The sequence below is a fragment of the Solanum stenotomum genome, chromosome 3 (genome assembly GCF_019186545.1).
Source record: "Solanum stenotomum isolate F172 chromosome 3, ASM1918654v1, whole genome shotgun sequence".
In the NCBI taxonomy this organism is placed as follows: Eukaryota; Viridiplantae; Streptophyta; class Magnoliopsida; order Solanales; family Solanaceae; genus Solanum; species Solanum stenotomum.
In genome coordinates, this window is record NC_064284.1 from 2,984,946 (window position 1) to 3,009,706 (window position 24,761).

Here is a 24,761-nt window from a genome sequence, read left to right on the forward strand (position 1 = left end):
ATTTATATTAATGGATAAAGACAGAAGATAATACTAGAAAAGGAAAAATACTAGAACAAGATAATATATTGTTATGATAATGGCATTGTTATTTTTTTTATGAAATATAATTATCTAAATTATAATTAGAATTTTATTTTAATTTAATTAAATTTTAACCATTAATTTTTACCTGTATCATGTGTCTCATATCCAAGTAAGAACTTGAGAAAAATGAAGGAAAAGAAAATGGAGAGGAGCCAATCCCTAAATGAAATCCTGAAAATCGCCAATCCAAATTAGTCTGATCTTATTGAGATAATAGTAGTCATTTCACCTACTCCCTTCAGGCTTTCACCAAGGTGGGGCACCAATTCAATATTATATTGAAATTGACCTGAAAAAAGAAGAAAAAAAGAAAAGTAGTTGGTGAAACCACTTCGGATAAAAACACTCTATCACTGCAAAAATTTCATACCAACTCTCAAATACCGCCCGCCACCTACTCCACGCCTACAACCACTCAGAGCAACCGGAAAATGGCGTCGGAAGCGCCGGAAACCGCAATTAACTACTGGGGCGATATGCCGGAGGAAGAGTACTATGCCTCTCAAGGAGTGAGAAACTCCAAATCGCACTTCGACACACCCAATGGCAAGCTCTTCACTCAATCATTTCTCCCACTAGACCCAAATGTGTCTCCTAAGGCCACTGTTTACATGACCCATGGATATGGCTCCGATACCGGTTGGCTATTTCAGAAAATATGCATTAGTTACGCAAGTTGGGGTTATGCTGTGTTTGCCGCGGATCTGCTCGGACACGGCCGCTCCGATGGAATCCGATGCTACGTTGGAAACTTGGAGAAGACCGCTGCTACTTCCTTGTGCTTTTTCAAGAGCGTGAGGAATAGCGATGAGTACAAGCATTTGCCGGCGTTTCTGTTCGGGGAATCTATGGGTGGGCTAGCTACTCTGCTTATGTACCTCCAGTCCGATCCGGATACTTGGACCGGGTTGATCTTCTCTGCCCCGCTTTTCGTCATTCCCGAGCCTATGAAGCCTTCTAAGGTACTTTTTAGCTACTATTCTGTTTATTAAATTGTTTCTCAGTACATACTGCCCCGTTACACCATATTTTATGCTAATTTATCTGTGCGATCACTTTTATCTGCTTATACATTGATGACTTATTCAACATAGTAATCCTTCCCGGCAGCAGTGGAGGCAGGATTTTTGTCAAGGCGATTCATAAAACCAGAGAAACAAACACGCCAAAAGCTAAAAACATTAGAAACTGTAGCTAGCGGGAGTTTAATCTACTTCGTATAATAAGAGAATTTGAATCCTTTACCTCTGAGCTAGGCTCTTGGTTTGTTTCAAGGTGATCGTACATCTGATATATATATATATATATATACATAAAACAGAAATTTAGCTGTGTAATTTTCCAACGAAGAAGAAGGAGGTGCGATAGATCAGCAATGCTTCCTGAATTGATCATACTCTTCAAATTTTGTTGTTTGATTTTATTAAATGAGTTGTTACTCTCTTTGGGTCTAATTTGTTCAAACAAAACAAATTTTATGACAGAGGTTCACAANNATATATATATATATATATATATATATATATATATATATATATATATACATAAAACAAAAATTTAGCTGTGTAATTTTCTAATGAAGGAGAAGGAGGTGCGATAGATCAGCAATGCTTCCTGAATTGATCATACTCGTCAAATTTTGTTGTTTGATTTTATTAAACGAGTTGTTACTCTCTTCGGGTCTAATTTGTTCAAACAAAACAAATTTTATGACAGAGGTTCACAAAGCTTAGCTAGTTAGAACTTAAGGACCTGGAGTTGTTACTCTCTTCGGGTCTACCGTGGACCTGGAGTTGTTACTCTCTTCGGGTCTAATTTGTTCAAACAAGACAAATTTTATGACAGAGGTTCACCAAGCTTAGCTAGTTAGAACTTAAGGACTAAGAATCCTTGTGTCATTGGTTCGAATCCACTTCTAAGCGGATAAAGGGTCTACAGACACATTTGTGGCAGTGAGCTGGATTCTGAATTCAAATGAAAGATTATTTTAAACATGTAATCCCTGTGATTCATAAGAAATACTTACTGATTTAAGAGAGACTAATCTGTGAAAGGCCAGTAAGATCTCAATTGACAGCTGATCTTTGTTCTGTAGTGGCTATTAGTATGTTAATGCTAAACTTGTTCTTTATGTATTTAGTTGAACTCCTGATGATTCATGTTGATTCTTAAGAGAACATTCAGGTAATGACTTGTTAACAATGTAAAAATTACATGAAGTAGTTTTGTAAGTAAGAAAGGTATTAATCTTGGTGTGACAGACAAAAGAGCTGGAGAACTTCAACCCGCCTAATGTGAATTGATCAAATTGTCAGTTAAATTATACTCGTACTACGTATTAATTCTCATTTTGAGAATTATATTTGGATTTCAGAAAGTTCATAATTTTAATGATATATTTGAAAATCATTACTAAAGTTACTTCATTCAACTCTTTGGAAAAGAAGGGGACTATAATTTCTGGTGAAGGAAATATCAATAATGAGAGCTTTACTTTTCAACCCATAGGTACATTTATTCATGTATGGACTGCTATTTGGATTTGCCGATACATGGGCTGCTATGCCGGACAATAAAATGGTGGGCAAGGCTATCAGGGACCCTGAGAAACTGAAAATAATCGCAAGCAATCCCAGGAGATACACCGGGAAACCAAGGGTTGGAACTATGAGGGAGATTGCCAGGCAATGTGAATACGTCCAAAACAATTTCCACAAGGTGACTGCTCCATTTTTGACAGCGCATGGTACCTCGGATGGTCTTGCATGCCCTACGGGCTCAAAATTGTTGTATGAGAAGGCAAGCAGTGAGGACAAGACCCTCAAGATTTATGATGGAATGTATCATTCTTTGATCCAAGGGGAGCCTGACGATGCTGTTGCTATTGTTTTAGCTGATATGAGGGCTTGGATTGATGAGAGGGCTGAGAGGTATGGTCCAAAAATCAATGGCTCTGCATAATACTCTTCAACTTTGAACTCTGCTTAATCCATGTATTCTTTGGTGCTTGACCACAAATTTGATAGTAGAGCGGACCACATTTGGCGAACTATATCCTTAACAGAAAGCATAGTAATTTTAATTATTATTCGTCCATGATATTCTCTCTACTTGTTGATTGAATATGCTACTGTTTCAATGTCTGGTAATATTGTAGTTGGTTGAAAATGTGATGTATGAAGTAAGAGGGTTGGCAATTGGTAGAATTCCTATTTCTGGTACTCCAAAAAGACTCAGCGCAATGTCATTTTCAGTTACCTACTTGTTAGATTTTAGAGATCAACTAAAGGCATCTTTTGACATTTCTATAACACCTGGCGACTACTGTGCTTATCTTTCATGTCTGGTGGAATTGGAAACATAATAATCAATTGGTAGGTAGAAGCAACATGGGACCTTATTCTGGTAATTTTTACACTACGACAGCCCAACAAGCACAACAGCAACAATAACAACAATGAAAACTTAATTTGAATTTCTTACCAAATTTAGGTCAATATAATCACGGTATGATCTGTATGTAATTCATATATACACATTATACATTAATTATACTGAGTATACATCAACAACGTCTAGGCGGGTAAAACAAAATTTTAGGCACCCAAGCTAAAATGATTGGATTCCCACAAATTTGTAGATAGCACCAATTATAGGCATCCACGAAATTGTCTCCTTTAAAGAATAGGAAAATGTTGAGTATAAGGAAAATGGCATGTGGAGTGCAAGGCAAGGCAATCATTGCAGAGCACAAAAACAAAAAATATTGGAGTAATGTAGAGAATGTGCTCACCAATAAGGTCCCCACTTCCCACTCTTCAACAAAAATCATGCAATTCACAACCCTAAGCAACACTTTCTAAAATATAGTTGACTAATTAAATTTTATTTAGACATTCTATGTATATAAACGTGATCACATTTTTCTATTGAATGTTATTTAGACTTGTGCGTGTATTATCAAATAACCATTAAGTAGACAAGTTAATCACTTTAATTAAGTTATATTTATTACTCTCAATAATTTTAAAATCTCATGTTTCAATTGATGTTAATATATATAACTAAATAAGAAAATATATTTTATGTAATTAACTATTTATATAAAAGATACTAAAGCATACACGCAAAACCTCCTCTAAAATATGAATTGGAAGTGTCTACATAGTTTATTATGTGTTTATGTGCTTAATTTTTACCAGTGATAATTTGAATAAAATTAACTGAAGAATTTGTTGATGTATTCAACCTTCTAAAAGTAAAATAGTAAAACCTTATATCTAAGTCTTGTACTCGATCATTCCCCATTTCCCTTCATGCCCATGCTCATTATTTTAGCTAATGGACATCTAAGTAAAATTGAGAACTTCAAATTATAACATATGCGAATTTAATATAAATATAATTCTACAATTTTTTAGACATATATAGACATGAAAATGATATGCCCGAATTTTTATTCAATATCTGTCATTTTTCCTTGTTCTACTTTTTCTATCGTCTCATCCATAAAGAACATTTTATGGGTGGTCTAAGTAAATACATTTGTTCCATTTTTGTCTCAAATATTTTTAGAGCACTCAGGAGTAGTATTCTCTGGTCCATTTAGTATTGTTTGAATTGGATTCTGGATAACAGTATTTTGTTTCTTTTTCAAAATTAAATTGATTCTTAGTCCAATTGAGACATCTTCTCAACAAATTGACCCTTGACCCAAACATTTGGTCGATTCACTTAGGGTCAATATAGTTGCTCCTAAATGATCAAGAATCACCTGCACCATTTCGAAAAGATATCGGTCACAACTTTATTCCTTCCCTCAAGTCGGGGACCACTCATGAAATCAAATTGTGATCGACCATTAATGATATCGAAGTAAATTAATCTTTAAAAGTTTCAAACAATTTCTGATTCATGTGTAACTTTTTTTATGTCTCATACAATTGACATTAATTATGTACGGATTTAAAAAATTCGTCCAAATAAATACGTAAGTCGGAGGGAAAATTTGGATGAGATGATTGGTGTTCATTGGACGCAAAAGGAAGTGCAAACAAAAATGAAGAGTACTTGTTGTAACATTGTATAAATGAACCGTCAAAAAATGAAACGGGTCACGTGTATTGGGCTCACTTTATGTAAGTCTGGAGGAGGTGACGGTGATTGATTTTGATATTTTTTGGCCTCCAATGAATGAAAGCACCGGCTTTTAACTGCTTATGAGAACCACAAATCTGGAGAAAAAAAAGAATATGTCACGAACAATATATGTGAATGAACTTTTGGCCCAACTTGTTATTGTCTTTCACCTAAAATATCGGATTCTACTTTTTCTAACTTCACCAGATATCTAATAGCAATATGTATCAGATAATGATTTTGTTCATGAAGATTAGGATAAATGATAAAAAATTATCTAGTCTTTTTGTCTCTATTGAAATTTGAATCTGACTCAAGTTATTTCATTGATCATTAAATCATTATGATTACATAGGTTAAACTTTATAAAACGGTAACATCACATTCCTATAATTTAATCAGATAGCTAAGGTCATCTATCTTCTATAATATAAAAACTAGCTTTATAACTGTTAATGTTACAACGTTATTCCTCGTTCCTTTTGGTCAATTTTGAAAAACTGACACCTAAGAACTACTATTAAATTTAACATAGGAATCAATACAATATATTAATGACCAGAAGATATTATCAGCTTGTGATAATATAAAATATTAGAAATGAGTATTTTAAGAATATTCTCGACAATATTGTTACCTCTCCAAGTTCAAAGTCTACACGTGTGGCTCATAAAATGAAATAATCCAATTTCCAAAAGGCCAGAGATGGAATAGTGCATTACAGTAAATTGTGTTAAAATATTGATCCCAAATCTTTAGTATTTTGTACTCCCTCCGTTTCAAAAAGATTGATCTGATTTGACTTGGCACAAAGTTTAAGAAATTAAAGAAGACTTTTAAATCTTGTGGTCCTAAATTAAAGTTATGTCAAATGTACAAAATTGCTCTTAATCTTGTGGTCTTAAACATGCCACGTGGAAAACAAAAAGTAAAATGTTACCAAAAAAGGAAAGAAGTCATTTTTTTGAAACTGACTAAAAAGGAAAGGAGGCCATTCGTGAAACGGAGGAAGTGTTTGTTTTTGTTGTCATATGTTTAACTTTACGTATCCAAAAATAAATAATTAAAGTGTTACACACTTCTTGCACATGCTAATGTTGGGGCACGTATGTATGTATAATTGATACGTTGAAAATTGAAATAGATATAAATAAGACTTCTAATAAATTTTGAATCAATTTCAAATATTTCATCATGTCTTTACGTGGTCTTACATAGCTTATACTTCATCTTTCTATTATTCGTTGATCTCACTTAGCCTCTTTATTTAAGAATTGTAAAATTTAAATTTATTAAGTTGATATAAACACTTTTAATTAAGTCAAATTTGTTTACAAGTCACGTCTCATGAGGTTTAGTGTGAACGTATTAAAACGTAGGTAATTGTTAGGTTACTATTATGAATATTCCTATTAAACATGTCTGACTAATATTTGTTCAAAATACTGCCAATTCAAACATTACTTTATTCAACAAACAAACAGAAATACAACCAATAAAATAAACGTGTTCATTTCGTTAAAAAATCTACTGTTGATCATCTTTTTCTCAATATAGCTTGTCCCCATTATTAAAATTTCTTTCTATTTGGGTGTACATCAACTTATTTTACCAGACATACATATATATAACTCTACTTTGTCTAAACAGCCAATTTCTCATACGATAGAAATATCTTTTGTTCAGACAATCTAATTTTAGTTTAAATAATTAAATTATTATGTCAATTAGACGTTAATACAAGTCTTTCGAAACATAAAAGAAGAAGAAGAATCCAAATTCATTACTTTAACAATATTTAGATTTTTTTAAAAATAGAATATTCAACAAAAATTGGTAAAAAAGTGTTGAATGAAAATTGTACCCCAATACTAATTCCAGAAACAAATGGGATTTGCTGCGTGTTGTGTTCAGCAACGACTGCGAATGGGACATTTTACTTCTATATGACCAGAACTAGATTGCTGTTTACAAAAAGTGCACGTCCCTTTGAGAAAAAAATATCTATGAAAGGGCTATTTTATTAATTGCGACACTTGAGGGGTCACCTTGAATGAGTTTATAAGTTTTTTTCGGATAACATAATTTTCATTTTAAGCTAATTTTCGAGCATCTTAATTGATTTTATAAAATATCTGATAACTTTCTTAAAATTTTTGTAATATTAAACGGGTGAAAAGAAATTACTTAATTAATTTCAAATTTTTTCTTTTAATTTCTCCGTCCCCACGCCCATCCAACAACCCCAGACCCCAGTCGTTTAAATAAGAACTAAATTACAATTTTTGGACCAATTTCCAAGTTGAAAAGAGTTGTTGAGTGCGGGTGCATATGCACAACTTGTCACACAGAATGTAACATTCTACCCCACCTTCAAAAACAATTTTCCTTTAATATTCTTCCCCCGTTCCTTTTTAGTTGTTGAAATTTTCTTTTTAAGAGTCAAACGATATGAATTTTGATAAAGATGTATTTTTTTTATATTGATATGAAAAAAATTATAATTTATAGTACTTTTTGTATAGTATTTAAAATATCTAAGTTATTTTAAAATATCAAATTAATGTAATCTAATTTAACTTTAAAAATTAATCAAATTAATTCTAAAATAACGTAACATGACAACTAAAAAAACGGAAATTACTATTAACAAATGTTTTAACAATTATAAAAGCAAATTATGTAATAAAGTACTCCCCCTCTCAATTTATAATTTAAGAAAAATGAAAAAAAATTATTTTAAAAGTTATTCTTAAAAATATATATTTATATAAATTTTTTGTCAAATAAATAAAATTTTAATAGAGATAAAATAATAAAAGTGAATCAAAATTGGGACAGAGGGGGAGTTTTAGTTTTTCATTTTTTTTGTGCGTCTTCAGTCTCTTTCAAGGTTTTTAGTTGTTGATGACATATTTATATACAGTAGATTTTTGTATCTTTTTTTCTTGAGAACCTTTCTCTCCCAAAACCATCTTCATTGCCCACCTTATCTCTCCCTTTCTCTCATGTTTACCTGTTGAAAAAGCTCAAATAATTTGATTTCTTGAACTTGCAGAGTTAGTGATAGAGAAAAATAGAGCAAATGGAAGCTGTTCTACAAACAAAAGGGCTTCTTTCTCTTCCTTCCAAGCCCAAAATCAGGGCATTTTACCCAATACCTCAAGGGGGTCTAAGGCATAGATTCAATTCTCTCAAACCCAAATCCCTAGAAGGGTTATCTCTATCTTCTGATGGGTTTCAAAAAGTTCAAAGCTTTTCAACAAAGCCACAATTGGTTGGTCAAAAAAACAGATTTTTCCCAATTTGCAGGGCAGAGGCTGCTGCTGCTGCTGATGGAGAACCAGTTCTTGAAGAAAAGGAGTCACCTAAGCTCATGGGGATTGAGGTTGTGACCCTCAAGAAAATTATCCCACTTGGGGCTATGTTCTTTTGTATTCTCTTCAATTACACAATCCTCAGAGACACTAAAGATGTATTGGTTGTAACAGCAAAAGGGTCAAGTGCTGAGATTATCCCTTTCTTGAAAACATGGGTGAATTTGCCTATGGCTGTAGGATTCATGCTGTTGTACACAAAGTTGGCTAATGTGTTGTCAAAGGAGGCTCTTTTCTATACAGTTATCCTTCCCTTTATTGCTTTCTTTGGGGCATTTGGTTTTATTTTGTATCCCCTTAGCAATTACTTTCACCCCACAGCTCTTGCTGATAACCTTCTAAACATTTTGGGTCCAAGGTTTCTTGGGCCAATAGCTATATTAAGGATCTGGAGTTTCTGCTTGTTCTATGTCATGGCTGAACTTTGGGGAAGTGTGGTGATTTCAGTGCTTTTTTGGGGTTTTGCTAATCAGGTAAATATATGATCATCCTTTGTAGATCCTTTTTAATAACTGATTACTATTCTTATGTAGGTGGCAGAACTTGTTACATTCTATTTATATGTTGTTTTGTGAACTAGTAATCATTTCATAGCTTATGTAATGATTTCTTGATCAGTCCATGTTGTCAGACTTATATTGATTTAAAGAGTAGAACATAGTATTTGAACTTTTCAGCTTATTGTATATCCAATGGATTCCTGAAACTGCTTCCCTTTAGGGTGATATGAACTATCTTTAAACTGACATGTTGGGAACAGGCTAATGTAGGATTAGATGGTACAACAGTCTTCCTTCAGTAGTTTTTCTGGTAATGGATATTGGCTCCCGAAACCGGGTTAGAAAGGGTATGGTTATGCTTGTATGTGCTGGTTAATAAATTTTTTCATTTGGGAGTTCAGAGGTTGATCTAGCTTTAAGGTGGGAGACTGTCCTGTTTATCCTGCAATTTTGCTCATAAATTGCTAATATGTCGGTTGAACTCCTTCGTCATTGTTTTGCATCCCGTCTATATTTTTATCTCTTCATTGTAGCGAGTTATAAAAGTTCACTGAGCTAGCGTTTGGGCATAAATTTTGGATCAGATTTTGAAAATTTATCTTCAATCATCTGTTTAGGCATGAAATTTGATCAAATTTTGAAAATCTGATCTTCAAATATTTTCTAGTTCCCAAAAACTGGTAGCACCAATTTTTTAGAGAAATTTCACTTCCACTCACAAAAGTTCAATTTTTTCCCCAAATAAAATGCATGTCCAAACATAACTTCAAGTTCCAAATATCACTACTTCAAAAACTCAAATTTTCAAGTTTCAACTTCAAAATCTTTGGCCTAATGGGAGCTAAGGTTTCAGTCTATCACTTGCACTTTCCTTTTCCATTTGTTCGAATGGCCAGTTATCAACTTGGTCAAATAATTTATGCGTCTTCAGTATCCATGCTTGAACTTTATTTGAGAAAGCACTGTTATTATGCTGCCTTTAAATATTTTCGATGCTTTTATTTTGCAGATTACTACAGTTGACGAGGCTAAAAAATTCTATCCTTTGTTTGGACTTGGAGCAAATGTTGCTCTTATTTTCTCTGGCCGTACAGTGAAGTACTTCTCGAATTTAAGAAAATCATTGGGTCCTGGAGTTGATGGTTGGGCTGTCTCCTTGAAAGCAATGATGAGCATTGTAGTGGGGATGGGTGTTGCGATCTGTTTCATTTACTGGTGGGTGAATCGCAATGTTCCTCTACCGACCCGTAGCAAGAAGAAGAAGGTAAACCTCTTTTACATTAAAGGATCACATTTGCTGTTGTTATTGTCATTTTCTGACAAAAATGTATTTTTGCAGGAGAAGCCTAACCTGAGCACGATGGAGAGCTTGAAAATTTTAGCCTCTTCAAAGTATATCAGGGATCTTGCAACATTAGTCGTAGCATATGGGATTAGTATCAACCTTGTTGAGGTTACATGGAAATCGAAGCTCAAAGCTCAGGTACATTTTTACTAGGTGGTATGCGTTTTTATATGTTAACCTTAGTTTACCTCTCATTTTAACATGAAGCATCTTTTTCACACTCTGCCCTTTGCTAACTCTGCAGTTCCCAAGCCCGAATGAATACTCTTCCTTCATGGGTGACTTCTCTACTGCTACTGGGATAGCTACTTTCACGATGATGCTGTTAAGTCAGTGGATCTTTGACAAATATGGTTGGGGAACAGCGGCTAAGATAACACCGACAGTCTTGCTTCTTACTGGAGTTGGATTCTTCTCCCTGATTTTGTTTGGTGACCCCCTTGCCCCTACCCTTGCTAAGTTTGGGCTCACTCCTCTTCTAGCAGCTGTCTATGTGGGTGCAATGCAAAACATTTTCAGTAAGAGTGCAAAGTACAGTTTGTTTGATCCTTGCAAAGAAATGGCCTACATTCCTTTGGATGAGGACACCAAGGTATATACTAATTTACTGCATCTTAAAATTGTATTGAACCAGTGCTTCTATCAGAACTCAGATGTGCCAAATTGGTTATGCGTAAATATATCCGTGCTTTCTAGGAATTGAATGTATGAAACATGTACAGTCATAGCTTTTTGTGTTGCATGTCCACTTGTATTTATTTGTGATGGTATATGTGACGGACAAGTACCTGTCTGGACTTCTCTAACCGGAAAACGGAGATGTTACTTCACATTCAATTGTTACCTGAAAGTTAAGGTCAATTATTTTCTTATAACAGGTTAAAGGGAAGGCAGCAATTGATGTTGTCTGCAATCCACTGGGGAAGTCCGGAGGAGCCTTGATACAGCAGTTCATGATTTTGAGTTTTGGTTCGCTTGCCAACTCAACTCCCTACCTTGGAGGTGTGCTCCTAGTAATTGTCCTTACATGGTTGGGAGCAGCCAGGTCTTTAGATGGCCAATTTACTGCACTGCGTCGTGAGGAAGAGATCGAGAAGGAAATGGAAAGAGCAGCGGTGAAGATTCCTATTGTGTCACAAGATGAAAGTGGAAATGGTTCTCTTACAAGTGACTCGTCCTCACTGAATCCCACGGGAGGTGACTCAGCGGATGCTTCAACTGAACCCTCCTCCCCAAGGAATCTGTAATATCATTGTTGAACATCATCATCTGCAAAGCAGGAGAAATATGAAAAGGGAATAGAAATATGTATGTTGGTAGCAATTTCAACTATTGAATGAAGTTTCCAAGAATTTCTTGGGCGTAGGAATTTCTTCTTACTTACTAGATAGAAATAAACAAAATAGAAGACAAGAATGTTACTGACTTGACAGTTCTTAGATGTTGTAAGCTTATTGCTCTCTTTGAGTTCTTTGATTACATGATATGAAAATGCTATTACCTGAAACTTGTTGACATGAACTACACACAACTTTTTAGTAGTAACATCCAGAGCAAGTAGTTTCAGCTCAATCTGACTATTTAGGAAGCGAACATGGGAAAATTGAAAAACTTTTTTTGTGTTCCTTCTTATCGAACACACCTTGTATTCACCATCCTCCTACACAACTCATCTTCACCCGCACCTACCTCCTCACCACAACTCACATACTATTTGTCTAAATTATATACGAATGCTTTTAGGATTATACTTTGTACTTACCTATCAAACACAAGAAAATAAGTACGAAATTAATTTTTTTTTTTAGGAAATATTTTTCATGAAAAAACATTTTCCTTCTTACCGAACACACATTAAGTACTTGGGATTCTTCAAAAAGTACTTTTTTTATCCACATTAACAAAGAAACCAACAGCTCACTCATTAAATGCCGGAAATGAATCACAACAGTAATTGGTACTACCATGGAGGTAACATCATCTTCAAAACTTTCTATACAAATTGGAATCATCGCATAATCCTAAATGATGCAAACCGTTACTATTGTAACATCGTCCATTCACTACAATTTATCCTATCACCACAAGTATCATCTGCAATATAATATGATAAAATTAACTATGAAAATCTGATATGTCAAAACTCGTTCAAATTTGGGTGGGCTAGTCATGCATTTATCTATTAATTCAACATATTTGATTCTCGTAAAATTGCACATTTTATCCTTCAAATAGATTGATCTTTAATTTTTGTCCTTTAAATGAGCTGGTCTTTTAATTATTATTTGTCTCTTTAACCATCAAACTCATCCCCAATAGGACATAACTTCTTTAGAAACTGAAGTCATACCTGAATATAACGTAACTTGTGAATATTATGGTTACTTAAATATAAACTTATGTCCCGCAAAAAAAACTTGTTGGTCACTAGGGACAAAAGTGCAAATGACCCTTTGAACCTCCCATTTAGCCCATTTGAATATTGGGCTAATTTGTTTTAAATATAGTAACATACTTTCATGACAAACCTTATTCAAACAAATAAAATATCTTCTCCTTTGTTTGTTATATATAGCCACAGCAAATTGATCTCTTTTTTTTCATCCTAGTTTTATTTTGTAATTAAGCAAATGATAAGAAATACAAGCATATCAATTAGAATTTGGTAGTATTGAACGCTCACGCCTATGACTTAGCATTTATTCCATCTTAATCCAAGTCTAAATAATTTCACTTAATCTATTTTGATGTGCCTAAATTCAGTTTAACCCGCTCGCCTATTGGATATTCCTCACAACACTATGTAGCATAGTCCCAATTGTGTTTCCGCCTTACTTTTCCCAGCACATGATAGCCAAATTGCCAGCAAGAAAAAGAGAAAGAAACAAATTTAGAAGCCAGGGGTGTGGGTAGAGCAATTAATGGGCCGAGGTGAAGAGGAAGGAAGACAAAGTAAAATTAATGCTAATATTCCGTTGAGTAAATAGTGACATATCATGGCTGTTTCTCTGCTGAATAGAGAACAAAATTCATAAAACTCCCACACGAGAAAGGAAAATGACTTGCACTTTATCATTTTAATTTGTCTTCACTACTCCCCCACACCTTCCCCTTTATTCTTTTTGCCATCCCTCCTCTTCCTACCACACTCATGTTCAAGCCACTAACGGTCAACAACTACATCTTACCAAATCTTCACTACAAAAACTACTTTCCAAAGTTGAAGTGCATTCAAAATTTAAATTTAGTGACTTTATGAATTTTTAAAGTACATATTATGTATCGAAATTCAAGTGTTGGAGCAACAACCGGTCAAGTTTATTTCATAACAAAGATAAATTAAATCGACTTGTTGCTCTTTAATTTAATTGCTTTTCCAGGTAAATGCTGGTGTGGTTACTTCTGTCTTTAAGTTTCAATAATGCACTTCTCAACACATCAACGATTGAGGGAACCGGAACTACTTGACATTGGATACAAAATACAATAAGCCCGATTCACATCATTATGCTTAATAAAAAGAATGAGAGAAGCTAAAACAATGTGTTTGAGGGTATTATTGTCAACAACAGATAAAAACAATGTTGTCAACATTATGTGGTTCTGTCACTCCTAACAATTTTTTATCCACTTGAGGTAATAAACCTCACGTAACAACAAGAAAGGGAAAAAAAACATCATTGGCCAGAAATCTTCTTTCATCTATATGAATTACTACTAGCTAGTGTATGTATGTTCACACAAACTACAAAAATGATGAAACTATCACCAGAATCCGTTAATCTTACCGGCAAATCCACGCATTTCTCGGCCGAATGTTGGTTCGACGACACATGTATCCTCGACATGGACTACTTTGTCAAGACACTTTCCGGTATTAAAGCCAAAGGTGTCCGTCCTGAACTCATTGGCTCAATTATAACTCACTACGCCTCTAAATGGCTCCCTGACCTTTCTAATGACGAAGGTATTTATAGAAATTATTTTTTATACATATCTTAGTAGCTCAGTTAGTTGACTATTTGACGCTTTAATTGACAGGTTCAGAAGTTTTTATGGTCCAGAAAGATTTTGAGGACTCACCGGAAAGTGTAACAGCGATATGGATGAAGAAGAGGTTTTTCGTGGAAACATTAGTTGGAATTCTCCCGCCGGAGAAGGATTCGATTCCGTGCAATTTCCTTTTACGGTTGCTTCGGGTAGCGAATATGGTTCGGGTGGAACCAAGTTACCGGGTGGATTTGGAGAAAAGGATATCATGGCAATTGGACCAGGCTACATTGAAGGAGTTATTGATACCGTCATTTGTTCATACGTGTGGGACATTATTGGATGTTGAACTTGTTCTTAGGTTGGTTAAGAGGTTTATGAATTTCGATGAAAGTGTAAGAAGTGGATCTGCTTTAATTAAAGTTGCTAAACTTGTGGATAATTACTTAGCTGAAGCTGCTGTTGATGCTAATTTGACATTGTCCGAGTTTTTTGGACTTGCTGATGCAATTCCTGCTCATGCTCGTTCTACAGATGATGGCTTGTACAGATCAATTGATACCTACCTCAAAGTAAGTGTAAAACTGTTTTTGTTTTTTTTTTTGTTGAATTTAATTACAGTAGTAACTCTTTTGAACTTTCGTTTTTATAATATCTAAGTTGCGAGTTTAAGAAAGAAAAACTTCTCGAAACATACCAAAAGTATCTTTAGAATGTGTGACTTCAAAACATAACATTGTTACTCTGTCTCAATTGAAGGGTTTGCTTCTATATTTAAGCAAGATTAAAGACTTAAAGTACTATACATTTTTTTTTATTTATGAGCACAAAATTCAAAAGTCTTTCTTTATTTTTTAAACTCTATATCCAGTCAAACTCAGTCACCTAACTTGGGACGAAAGGATTGTATGATATTCTGTGACTAATGATATAAAATGAGATTAATGAAGAAATGAAAATTCATGTAGCCGACTCTAATTTTTTTGATACTCTTTTCAAAAAAATTATTTAATGCTAATCCATGAAAATATGGCAGATACATCCCGGGGTGTCAAAACAAGAGAGAAAAAATCTATGTAGATTGATCGACAGCAGAAAACTGTCGCCAGAGGCATCTCTGCACGCAGCGCAAAACGAACGTTTACCAGTGCGAGCAGTAATTCAAGTATTGTTATCCGAACAAACAAAGGTTAACAAGCATCAAATTGATTGGAGTGGTTCTTTTATAAGCGGAACGCGAAGCCCCAATCAGCTAGGACTAATTGAGCCTCCAGCTCGGTGTATGTCAAAGCGCGAAATGAACGTTCAGCAAATGGAGATAAAGAGGCTAAAAGAAGATGTGCTGAGGCTACAGAGTCAGTGTATGACAATGCAATCGCAAATTGAGAAGTTATTAGAGAAGAAACGAGGAAGTGGTTTGTTTGGTTGGAAGAAGATAATTGTGCCTTCTTTAGTGAATAAGGTTGATAAAATTGGTGGAGAGATTGATAGAGAAACTGATGTGGGATATGTTGCAAGACAAACTCCAGGGGATATGAAAACTAGGCTTGTTAGAGGCAGAACACCTAACAAGTGGAGGAAATCTTTGTCCTGATAAGAAAAAAATTGGTGTTGAATTTGGAATAGGTGCAGGTTATCAGTCAATGCAAAAGTACTAGAACTACTAATTAAGCTTAGTTATTTTAATATCTTTCTATGTCGTAGTACGTGACTCATGAAAACGGAACAAAAAAAGAGACTTTGTATCTTATATTTAATTTATTGAAGATATGTTTATCTAAATTTGTTCTTTTGTCAAAAGGAAAAAATATCTCCACTCTTTGAGAGGGCTATTATCTAAGTGTATCATACATTCTTTCTCCATTAGACTTATCAATATCATTTGTCCTTTTTTTCCTTCTCTCGGGGAGAGATTGAGAAGAAAATAATGAATCTGAAAATCGTTATAGAAGGTTGAATGAGTCTTAGTGAAGCTAGTCAATTAATTAGATAAATCTCTCTTTGTGTTCTTCCTCTACTTTATTTGATACGGAGACAAGAAATACCATTCTATTGAAAACAAGAAAAAAACTAGCAATTCAATTTCAAATAGCTTGAGCTTAGAAGCTACTTGCTATCTATCATATGAGAGGAAATAACTATAGATTGTTTTGCTTATATATTCTATTATGACAAGCGTGGAGATGTCGTAGGAAGACTATCATATCTGAACCTAGAGGATCATCATAAGCATCAAGGTCAATCATATTAGTAATATAATTTAGTGTAACCATCGAGTACAAATAAATGGTCAATTTATTTAAGAATAATTTGTCTTGCCTAGCCTAACAACAAATTGTTTGAGAGGAAATTTCCTATAAAATCCGTAATAAATATGCTTGTTAAATTGAAATGAAATGGCCAATTAAATTTAAAGAAGAAGAAATGATAGAACTATATAAAATATAACAAATTCTTAACGACGTCGTATGGGGATATTCAAAGTATCTCTTATCGGCTAAACCCCTGGTGTTTGATAGCCGTTTAAACATTCTCCTAAAACCCCGCCGGAAAAAATAAAATCCGACATGCTCCTTCTCTACTACACCTCCCAATATGGCGGCGGTCTCTGCTAAAACCCCAACAATATCTCTCCCTTTAGACCCCCAAAACCCTCAATTCTCTAAACTCCATTCATCAAAATCTCTAAATTTCTCTCATATCTTCCAAAAATCCCACCTTTTTTCCCTTAAAAAACCCCACCAAAATTCTATCCTCAGTTCCTCCTCCACCTCTACTCCCACCACTGACCCAAATTCCCATCTTATCCAATTATGCTTCCACAGCCAGCTGGAACAAGCAATAGTGTTCTTGAAGTCAATAAAGGACCTTCATGGCACCATAGAAGAAGACACTTTTGTTTCTTTAGCTAGGCTGTGCGAATTCAAGAGAGCATCGAATGAGGCGTGTGAAGTATTTTCTTGCATACTCAACTGTATGACCCAGTTGAGCTTGAGGCTTGGAAATGCCTTGCTGAGTATGTTTGTCAGGTTGGGGAATTTGGGTGATGCTTGGTACGTTTTTGGGAAAATGGAGGAGAGGGATGTTTTTTCTTGGAATGTTTTGATTGGTGGGTATGCGAAAAATGGGTATTTTGATGAGGCTTTAGATTTGTATCAACGGATGTTGTGGGTTGGAATTAGGCCTGATGTCTATACTTTTCCTTGTGTCTTGAGGACTTGTGGGGGTTTGCCTGATTGGAGAATGGGTAGGGAGATACATGCTCATGTAATACGTTTTAGCTATGATTCGGAAATCGATGTCGTTAATGCATTGATTACAATGTATGTTAAGTGTGGTGATGTTTACAGTGCAAGAGTGCTGTTTGATGGAATGTCTAAGAGAGATAGAATTTCCTGGAATGCTATGATTTCGGGTTACTTTGAGAACGGTGAGTTTTTGGAGGGGTTAGTGTTGTTCTCCTCAATGCGGGAATTTGGTTTTTTTCCGGATTTGATGACCATGACAAGTGTGATTTCAGCTTGTGAGGCTCTTGGGGATGAGAGGTTAGGGAGAGCACTTCACGGGTATGTGTCAAGAATGGAATTTTATAGTGATGTTTCGGCGCACAACTCTCTCATTCAACTTTATTCAGCCATTGGGAGCTGGGAGGAAGCAGAAAAGATCTTTGATAGGATACAATGTAAAGATGTAGTTTCATGGACTGCAATGATCTCGGGTTATGAGAGTAATGGGTTTCCTGAGAAGGCCGTTATGACGTACAAAATGATGGAGCTAGAAGGTGTCATGCCGGATGAAATTACTATAGCTTCTGTTCTATCTGCCTGTACTTCATTAGGCCTTCTAGAAATGGGTGTTAAGCTTCAACATCTAGCCGAAAGGAGAGGACTTATAGCTTACGTGATTGTCTCAAACACTCTGATCGACTTGTATTCAAAGTGCAACTGTATTGACAAGGCATTGGAAATTTTTCGCAGGATACCGGATAAAAACGTCATATCTTGGACTTCTATCATTCTTGGTCTACGGATAAATAATCGCAGTTTGGAAGCTTTAATTTTTTTTAGAGAAATGAAACGTCATCAGGATCCTAATTCTGTTACCTTAATGTCTGTCCTCTCTGCATGTTCTAGAATCGGTGCACTGATGTGTGGTAAAGAAATACATGCATATGTATTGAGAAATGGAATGGAGTTTCATGGTTTTTTACCCAATGCACTCCTTGACTTCTACGTGAGGTGTGGAAGGATGGCCCCAGCACTGAATCTGTTTAATACGCAGAAAGAGGATGTTACTGCTTGGAATATCTTGCTGACTGGCTATGCTCAGCGAGGGCAAGGTGCACTTGCAATCGAGCTTTTTGATGGAATGATAAGTTCAAGAGTAAAGCCAGACGAAATTACTTTCATTTCTCTGTTACGTGCTTGTAGTAGATCTGGGTTGGTGACTGAAGGCCTTGATTATTTGAATAGCATGGAGAGTAAATACTGTATTGTTCCGAATCTGAAGCATTATGCTTGTGTGGTTGATCTGCTAGGCCGTGCAGGTCTAGTGGAAGATGCTTATGATTTTATTCTATCATTGCCTATGAAACCCGATTCCGCTATCTGGGGGGCTTTATTAAATTCGTGTAGGATCCACAGGCAGGTTGAACTCGGAGAACTAGCAGCTAGACACATTCTTGAAACAGATGAGAGAGGTGTGGGATATTATGTTCTCCTCTGCAACTTCTATTCTGACAATGGTAGATGGGATGAAGTTGTAAGATTGAGGAAGATTATGATAGAAAAAGGACTGACTATTGATCCTGGTTGCAGCTGGATAGAAGTAAAGGGAAATGTACATGCATTTCTTAGTGGTGATAACTTACACCCCCAAAGCAAGGAAATTAATGCAGTTCTAGAAGGATTTTATGAAAAAATGAAGGCAGCACATCCTAGTAAATCAGAAAGATATACAGTAAATGAAGTTAATGATTCAAAAGCCGAGATCTTTTGTGGACACAGTGAGAGACTAGCTATTGCATTTGGTCTTATAAATACGGCTCCAGGGACACCTATTTGGGTCACAAAGAATCTTTATATGTGCAAGAGCTGTCACGACACAATCAAGTTTATCTCTGAGGTTGTTCGGAGGGAGATTGCAGTTAGAGATACTGAGCAATTCCACCATTTTAAGGATGGAAGATGCACATGTGGGGATGAAAACTATTTGGGAGAAACTTGAAATTCATAAGCAGAAAGAATTGATTCACAAGTGGCAAAATAGAATCTGTTTGTGGTGACGGGCAGTGCTAGGTGTTTTTGCTCCTGGATAGAGTACTCAACACACCCCAAGGTTGCTATCCCAGATAAAATCTCATCCACAGCCCGGCACTGCACGTCTGTTGCTTCTGCAGATAACATCAACTGCCCTTCTGCAGGAATGTTTGTTTCCCCTGTGGTAATGCTCTCGAAAGCTAGAATATTGTGAAATGTTTACAATGTCAAAGACAATTTTGTAATACTCATCGTAGAGATGCCTTATTTACTGTATATAGCACATACCTTTCTCCCATACTTGAAGATAGGGGCTAGTTCTTGGTTACTTTAGCGAAGTTGTTTTAGAAACATGTATATCTTGGTGGTGGTATGATTGTGGTGCTCATACAGCGAGGAGGCTTGGCTAGATTATAGTATAGGTTCTTGCTTGTGAAACTGCATGAACCTGAAGGGTCATGAAAACAAACATTGGTTTCTCATAAACCTTTCCTTCAAATATAATATCCGAAGGAGAAGGATGTTTTGTATTGTCTGCTGAAAAAAAGTTAATAAAGTTAAGAAAAGCTAAGTTCACACTACATAATAGATGTGCATAAAGACATAATTTCACTATTGGTTAGCTCTGTGGTATCTGATCTCAATGGATCAACAATAAAGCATTGAGGTCATGTATTTTTTGTTGTCAATGTTTTCACTGACCAGCAAACCGCTGTTCTTTTTAAAATTGTCGACAGAAAGAGTTGTGCGAGAAATCTTTCCTCTTATTTTTCTGCACAATCTGATTTTGCCTTGGAAAAAGCATAACCGGACATGTCATCTTCCATCCTCCCAAGGGAATTCAATATAGTCACTTTATTAGAAATCTTTATGCCAAACAACAAGCTGTTATTACAAATCCTTCAAAAGAATAATAGAGTACACTATTTTGTATAAAGAAATCAAGCACAAAGCATCATTCACACACTCGTTGGTGGTAACACGAAAATTTAATTCTATATGCAAACCTACATCTTCACTGCTCTCTTGATTGTTTTGATGGATGATTTTATGAAGCCAATATTACCTCCTACCAGACTTTCATCACTATCATCACCCATGACTGATGGCTTCTTCCTCATGCAATCCACTCTCTTTTTCATGCCACTCAAGAGGAGAGATGGCGAGGATGGGATACGCCTAAACAACCTAACACTGTCAGACCTCGAGAGTTCCCTTTCCTTATCCTTTTCACTCTTCCTTGCAGTCCTTTCGCAGCTGCTAGATCTCCCTACTCCCTTAGAAGCAGAACCTACATCACTGGCCCTCCTTTCTGGAATTAAACTGTATGGAGGAGGATTCCTGCATAGCAAATTTTGACCCTTAAGTTCATTTCTTTCTTCCTTTTTCCCATTTCCTCTGTTTGAGAATGATTTCCTGGCTGCCATTTGAACAACTTCCTCTTTTTTTGTTTCTTCTTCCTGTTGGACAGCTTCTTTTTGAATTTGCACCTTCTGTGGCTGTTTCACATCCTCAGCTCTTTCTGCCTCCTCAGATTCAGATATCTTCATCTCCTTTTGTGGATACTTGATATTCAGCTTTGTTATCGTGCCATCAATCTCATTAGTTTCATCTTCTCCTGCATTAAGAGTTCTCTTACCACTATCATTCTCCTCAGCAGTCTGAATACCAAAGTCGGTAGGTTCTTCAGAGTTATCCAAAAGCAACTGAAGCCATTTTTCAACATTTCCTTTCCCACGCTGCTGTCTGCTCTCTTCGTCCTCCTCCTGTCTTTCAGTTTCATGAAAAGTGGGAAACCCACGGTTGCATGTTATCTCTTCTTCTTCTTCTTCTTCTTCTTGTATCTCTATGTTTTGAACCTTCTGATCTGTTGGATCCTCATCCTTTGCCTGCAGATTAGCGTTGTTACTGCAATCAGAGGGGATTCCCGTGCTGATTCTGTGATTAGTTTCTTTCTCTTGTCCTCCATTTAGAGATAGTCTAGCCTCGTATGCTTTCTGCTCTTCCTCCAAAAATACTCTTAACTCCTTATGCATAATGTCCTTGGGGTTCATCTCAGGCAAGCATAGAACTCTTATGTCATCTTTCTCTGATTCTGCCCTTGAGCAGCTGCCAGGTAGAAGAAGAAGAGTCTTCTCATCTCCCTCTCCACCCAGAAATTCATCCATTCTTGATCTTTTTCTTGTTTGGTCCCACTCAGGTCTTATCTGTTGCTCGAGTTCATCTCTCTGTTTGAATCTCCTGTGTAGGTCTCTCTCTGCAGAATCACAAATTGCTCTTTGAGCTTCGAGTCTTGCCATAAGGGCATTAGCTGCTGCCTGATTCAACCTCACTTGTTCTTTATACACAATACTCCTGCAAATCACATAAACCAGTAGAGTAAGAGACTAAGAGCATAATATAATCACACACACTAAATGGATTTCTATTTTTCTAGTTGACATGTCATTCCAGAGATCTTACTGGTGCATGGCATCTCGAATCATCTTCTCAAGCATAGATTTATAAGAAGATTGTGCCTCAGCAAGTCGTCGACACTTCTCAGCTCTCCTTCTTTTCTTTGTTAGGATTAGCTCCAAATCTTGTACAGCTGCTTTCTCCTCCTCAGTCTTCTGCTTCAATTCACGTACTTCATCATCTAATTTCTGTATTTCTGCCTGCATCTTTGCTGTCTCTTCTCTGTGTCTCAAAGAATCTCTAGCTATCACAATAGCCTGGTATGGATTGGTTACCATGCCTGGATCTTCATTTTCTTTCAGATCAGTTTTTGATCTCTTACAAGCTGTCACAACAGAGAAACCAAAAAAACAAAGCTCATTAAAAGGAAAAACCAAAGAAACAATGACTTGTTTCACACGACATTGAAACCAAGAAAACAGGTTATGGTCTTTGATTTTTTAGAAACTAACCAACAATAGGAGTGTTTGATCTTGGTCTCCTATTTATATCCAATGATTTCAGAGCTGAGGAAGAATCAAAAGACTCCCTTCGAGATAAAACAACAGCTGCTGGAGCAAGGCCAATCTTTTCTTTCGACTCAACAAAATGTTGAGGAAAAACATGTGAATCAACAGTTTGTGAGGCATTCAATTCTTCACTTTCACCTTCAGAAAACAACCAGGAAAATGCTCTACGCCTGAAAATAATGACACAATGAGAATCTAGCAGTTGCAAAAATTCACTTTGAAACTGGAAATGCACTCAACAAACATACACAGCAACCGACCTGAAATCTGAATTTGATATAGCAAAGATGGACAAGAACTGGTTTATCGATATACCAACTTGCAGATCCCACCAGGGTATAAGGAATTCCAGCTTGTTATTCTTTTTCTTACAGGCTTGCCACTGCATTATCCGTAGATTGCTTGGAACAGTTAGTCCTCCTCCTGCAATTTCACCGAAAGACACAAATTCAGTACTCACACAACGATCATCTGTGCCTCAGAGTTTAACTTATATACAGGGAACGATAGTGTAAAAATGTAGATAAGTTAAAGATGAAGGATGATGAGTAATTACTGGAGCAAGGAAACCAGTGATCAATTTCCCATGCCAAAGGCGAAGCTGAATCAGCATGATAATACAGAACATTGCCATACGAGTCTACTCGAAATACTTCAGGATCAAATCCCGCATTCCTGGAGTTATAATCATAATCAAGAATGAGAAAGACTTTTCAAGCTTTTCCTAGTTATTCAGTATGGATAAACAGAATAGCATCACAATTGATTCTTACCCGAGGTGGCTGAGTTGCTTCCACAACAGAGACATAAAAATCTTGGTCTTTGTGTTTGGTTGTGCATTCGGATCAATGATAGGGAACATGTCATCCAATTCCTTGGCTCTCAAAACCTATACCAATCAAAATTCTGCTAAAGTTCATTTGTTCTAAATGAAACATTATTGTTTTCCAAGATCAGTTAAGTGATTTGAAACTTGGCTGCTTCTACTTGAAAATCAAGGATTCAAATTCACAAGGTTTAATTCAACTATGATATCCACTTTGGGAAAAAAGAGAGGAAAAAACCAGTATTTCCCTCACTGAAATATAACTCAAATCAAATTCTGAATCCATAAATTTCAAAAATTCAACGAGTTTAGTGCTAAGAACCTTAAAAATTGAACCCATCAAAATTGAATCTTACCTCCGCCACTTCTGCTAATAGCAACTAATTTCACAATTAGAAGCAAGAAAAGCAAATCTACCATAAATTCAACACAAATTTGGGGAAGGGGGTGCTAGGTGGTGTTAAAAATCCAGGAAAACAGATTAATCCACTCTTTATGGTGAACCAGAGCAAGCAAGATAAAGCAAACCCATACATAGATTTAATCAAATTCCGCATCGAATACTATTAAATCTTGGAAAAAAAGATTTGAGTCTTTATGTTACCTCATGTTGTGGCAGAGCATATGGAGTGAAAGTGAAAGGAGGGCCGCAGCTGAAGGGACCAAAACTTCGATCTTTACAGATCTTGGCATAGGCCTTTGGGTATCCAAGACCTTGATCAATCACCATTTCTTCAGGGGTAAAAACAAGATCGCCAGCCATTAGAGGGGAGCCTCTGTTTCTTGCAGAAAAAATGAAGAATGAAAAAAATCAGAACTGAACAGAAAAACAGAGCAGAGAGGATTAGGTGATTTTTATGAAACAAAAGGAGAGACCAACGGTCATGTCATTTTTAAAAAGGTGGAGAGTGTAACGGCTAGATATGTTGGCCTACATTAACAGCTCTCCCGTATAAGTTCAGATGTTTGTGATTTAAGTCTTGACTATAATTAAAAAGACAATATTACCCTTATGAAGTACAGATATGAGCTGAGCTGGATAGATGTTTGTAATCTACAGAAGGGTAATTTGGTCAAAGAAAGGGAACGTTGCAGACAGGTCATCATTTAAGTTTGAACAAGTTTAAAAACGAACTAACAAGTGAAACAAATGTATTACTCCTTCTAAAAAGTCAAAGTGAAAAGTTCCTTTGTAGTACGACAAATCAAGTACATGCCAACAAACATCTGAGGCTCTTGCTAAATTCGATGTCGTACCCACATTGTAGGAGGG

General features: G+C 35.9%; 5 protein-coding genes across 6 annotated transcripts; 4 read left to right on the top strand and 1 right to left on the bottom strand.

Moving 5' to 3' along the window:
- The first annotated feature begins 435 nt into the window (after positions 1–435).
- Positions 436–3,308, top strand: LOC125860081 (caffeoylshikimate esterase). Its single transcript, XM_049539976.1, has 2 exons — positions 436–1,049; positions 2,596–3,308. Exons 1-2 carry the CDS (start codon positions 519–521, stop codon positions 3,046–3,048), a joined length of 984 nt encoding a protein of 327 aa, XP_049395933.1. The 5' UTR covers positions 436–518; the 3' UTR covers positions 3,049–3,308.
- A 4,858-nt stretch (positions 3,309–8,166) lies between these two features.
- On the top strand, positions 8,167–11,957 carry LOC125860977 (plastidic ATP/ADP-transporter-like). The gene is made up of 5 exons (XM_049541038.1): positions 8,167–9,076; positions 10,113–10,367; positions 10,443–10,586; positions 10,693–11,040; positions 11,327–11,957. Exons 1-5 carry the CDS (start codon positions 8,312–8,314, stop codon positions 11,693–11,695), a joined length of 1,881 nt encoding a protein of 626 aa, XP_049396995.1. The 5' UTR covers positions 8,167–8,311; the 3' UTR covers positions 11,696–11,957.
- A 2,157-nt stretch (positions 11,958–14,114) lies between these two features.
- Positions 14,115–16,211, top strand: LOC125860978 (root phototropism protein 3-like). Of its 2 annotated transcripts, none has more exons than XM_049541040.1 (3): positions 14,115–14,415; positions 14,496–15,010; positions 15,475–16,211. In XM_049541040.1, the coding sequence occupies exons 1-3, from the start codon at positions 14,181–14,183 to the stop codon at positions 16,030–16,032; spliced, it is 1,308 nt and encodes a 435-aa protein (XP_049396997.1). In that variant the 5' UTR covers positions 14,115–14,180; the 3' UTR covers positions 16,033–16,211. The 2 variants fall into 2 exon arrangements, with proteins under 2 accessions (XP_049396997.1, XP_049396996.1); XM_049541039.1 differs by having other exon boundaries at positions 14,117–14,415; positions 14,490–15,010; positions 15,475–16,205.
- A 671-nt stretch (positions 16,212–16,882) lies between these two features.
- LOC125860979 (pentatricopeptide repeat-containing protein At1g15510, chloroplastic) lies at positions 16,883–20,335 on the top strand. Its single transcript, XM_049541041.1, has one exon. The coding sequence runs from the start codon at positions 17,034–17,036 to the stop codon at positions 19,662–19,664; it is 2,631 nt and encodes an 876-aa protein (XP_049396998.1). The 5' UTR covers positions 16,883–17,033; the 3' UTR covers positions 19,665–20,335.
- A 202-nt stretch (positions 20,336–20,537) lies between these two features.
- Positions 20,538–24,292, bottom strand: LOC125860980 (uncharacterized). Its single transcript, XM_049541042.1, has 7 exons — positions 24,093–24,292; positions 23,436–23,551; positions 23,219–23,337; positions 22,923–23,085; positions 22,606–22,832; positions 22,160–22,478; positions 20,538–22,051 (listed from the first exon to the last, which is right to left on the bottom strand). Exons 1-7 carry the CDS (start codon positions 24,249–24,251, stop codon positions 20,704–20,706), a joined length of 2,451 nt encoding a protein of 816 aa, XP_049396999.1. The 5' UTR covers positions 24,252–24,292; the 3' UTR covers positions 20,538–20,703.
- Positions 24,293–24,761: the final 469 nt, after the last annotated feature.

Excerpts from the sequence above, each read along its gene's own strand:
- LOC125860081 (XM_049539976.1), top strand. The coding sequence starts at position 519 with ATGGCGTCGGAAGCGCCGGAAACCGCAATTAACTACTGGGGCGATATG. Across the intron at positions 1,050-2,595 it reads AGCCTATGAAGCCTTCTAAG|GTACATTTATTCATGTATGG; the intron begins GTACTTTTTAGC and ends TTCAACCCATAG.
- LOC125860977 (XM_049541038.1), top strand. The coding sequence starts at position 8,312 with ATGGAAGCTGTTCTACAAACAAAAGGGCTTCTTTCTCTTCCTTCCAAG. Across the intron at positions 9,077-10,112 it reads TTTGGGGTTTTGCTAATCAG|ATTACTACAGTTGACGAGGC; the intron begins GTAAATATATGA and ends TTTATTTTGCAG. Across the intron at positions 10,587-10,692 it reads AATCGAAGCTCAAAGCTCAG|TTCCCAAGCCCGAATGAATA; the intron begins GTACATTTTTAC and ends CTAACTCTGCAG.
- LOC125860978 (XM_049541039.1), top strand. The coding sequence starts at position 14,181 with ATGTTCACACAAACTACAAAAATGATGAAACTATCACCAGAATCCGTT. Across the intron at positions 14,416-14,489 it reads TGACCTTTCTAATGACGAAG|GTTCAGAAGTTTTTATGGTC; the intron begins GTATTTATAGAA and ends TTTAATTGACAG. Across the intron at positions 15,011-15,474 it reads CAATTGATACCTACCTCAAA|ATACATCCCGGGGTGTCAAA; the intron begins GTAAGTGTAAAA and ends AAAATATGGCAG.
- LOC125860979 (XM_049541041.1), top strand. The coding sequence starts at position 17,034 with ATGGCGGCGGTCTCTGCTAAAACCCCAACAATATCTCTCCCTTTAGAC.
- LOC125860980 (XM_049541042.1), bottom strand. The coding sequence starts at position 24,251 with ATGGCTGGCGATCTTGTTTTTACCCCTGAAGAAATGGTGATTGATCAA. Across the intron at positions 22,833-22,922 it reads ATATCAAATTCAGATTTCAG|GCGTAGAGCATTTTCCTGGT; the intron begins GTCGGTTGCTGT and ends CATTATTTTCAG. Across the intron at positions 22,052-22,159 it reads ATTCGAGATGCCATGCACCA|GAGTATTGTGTATAAAGAAC; the intron begins GTAAGATCTCTG and ends TGTGATTTGCAG.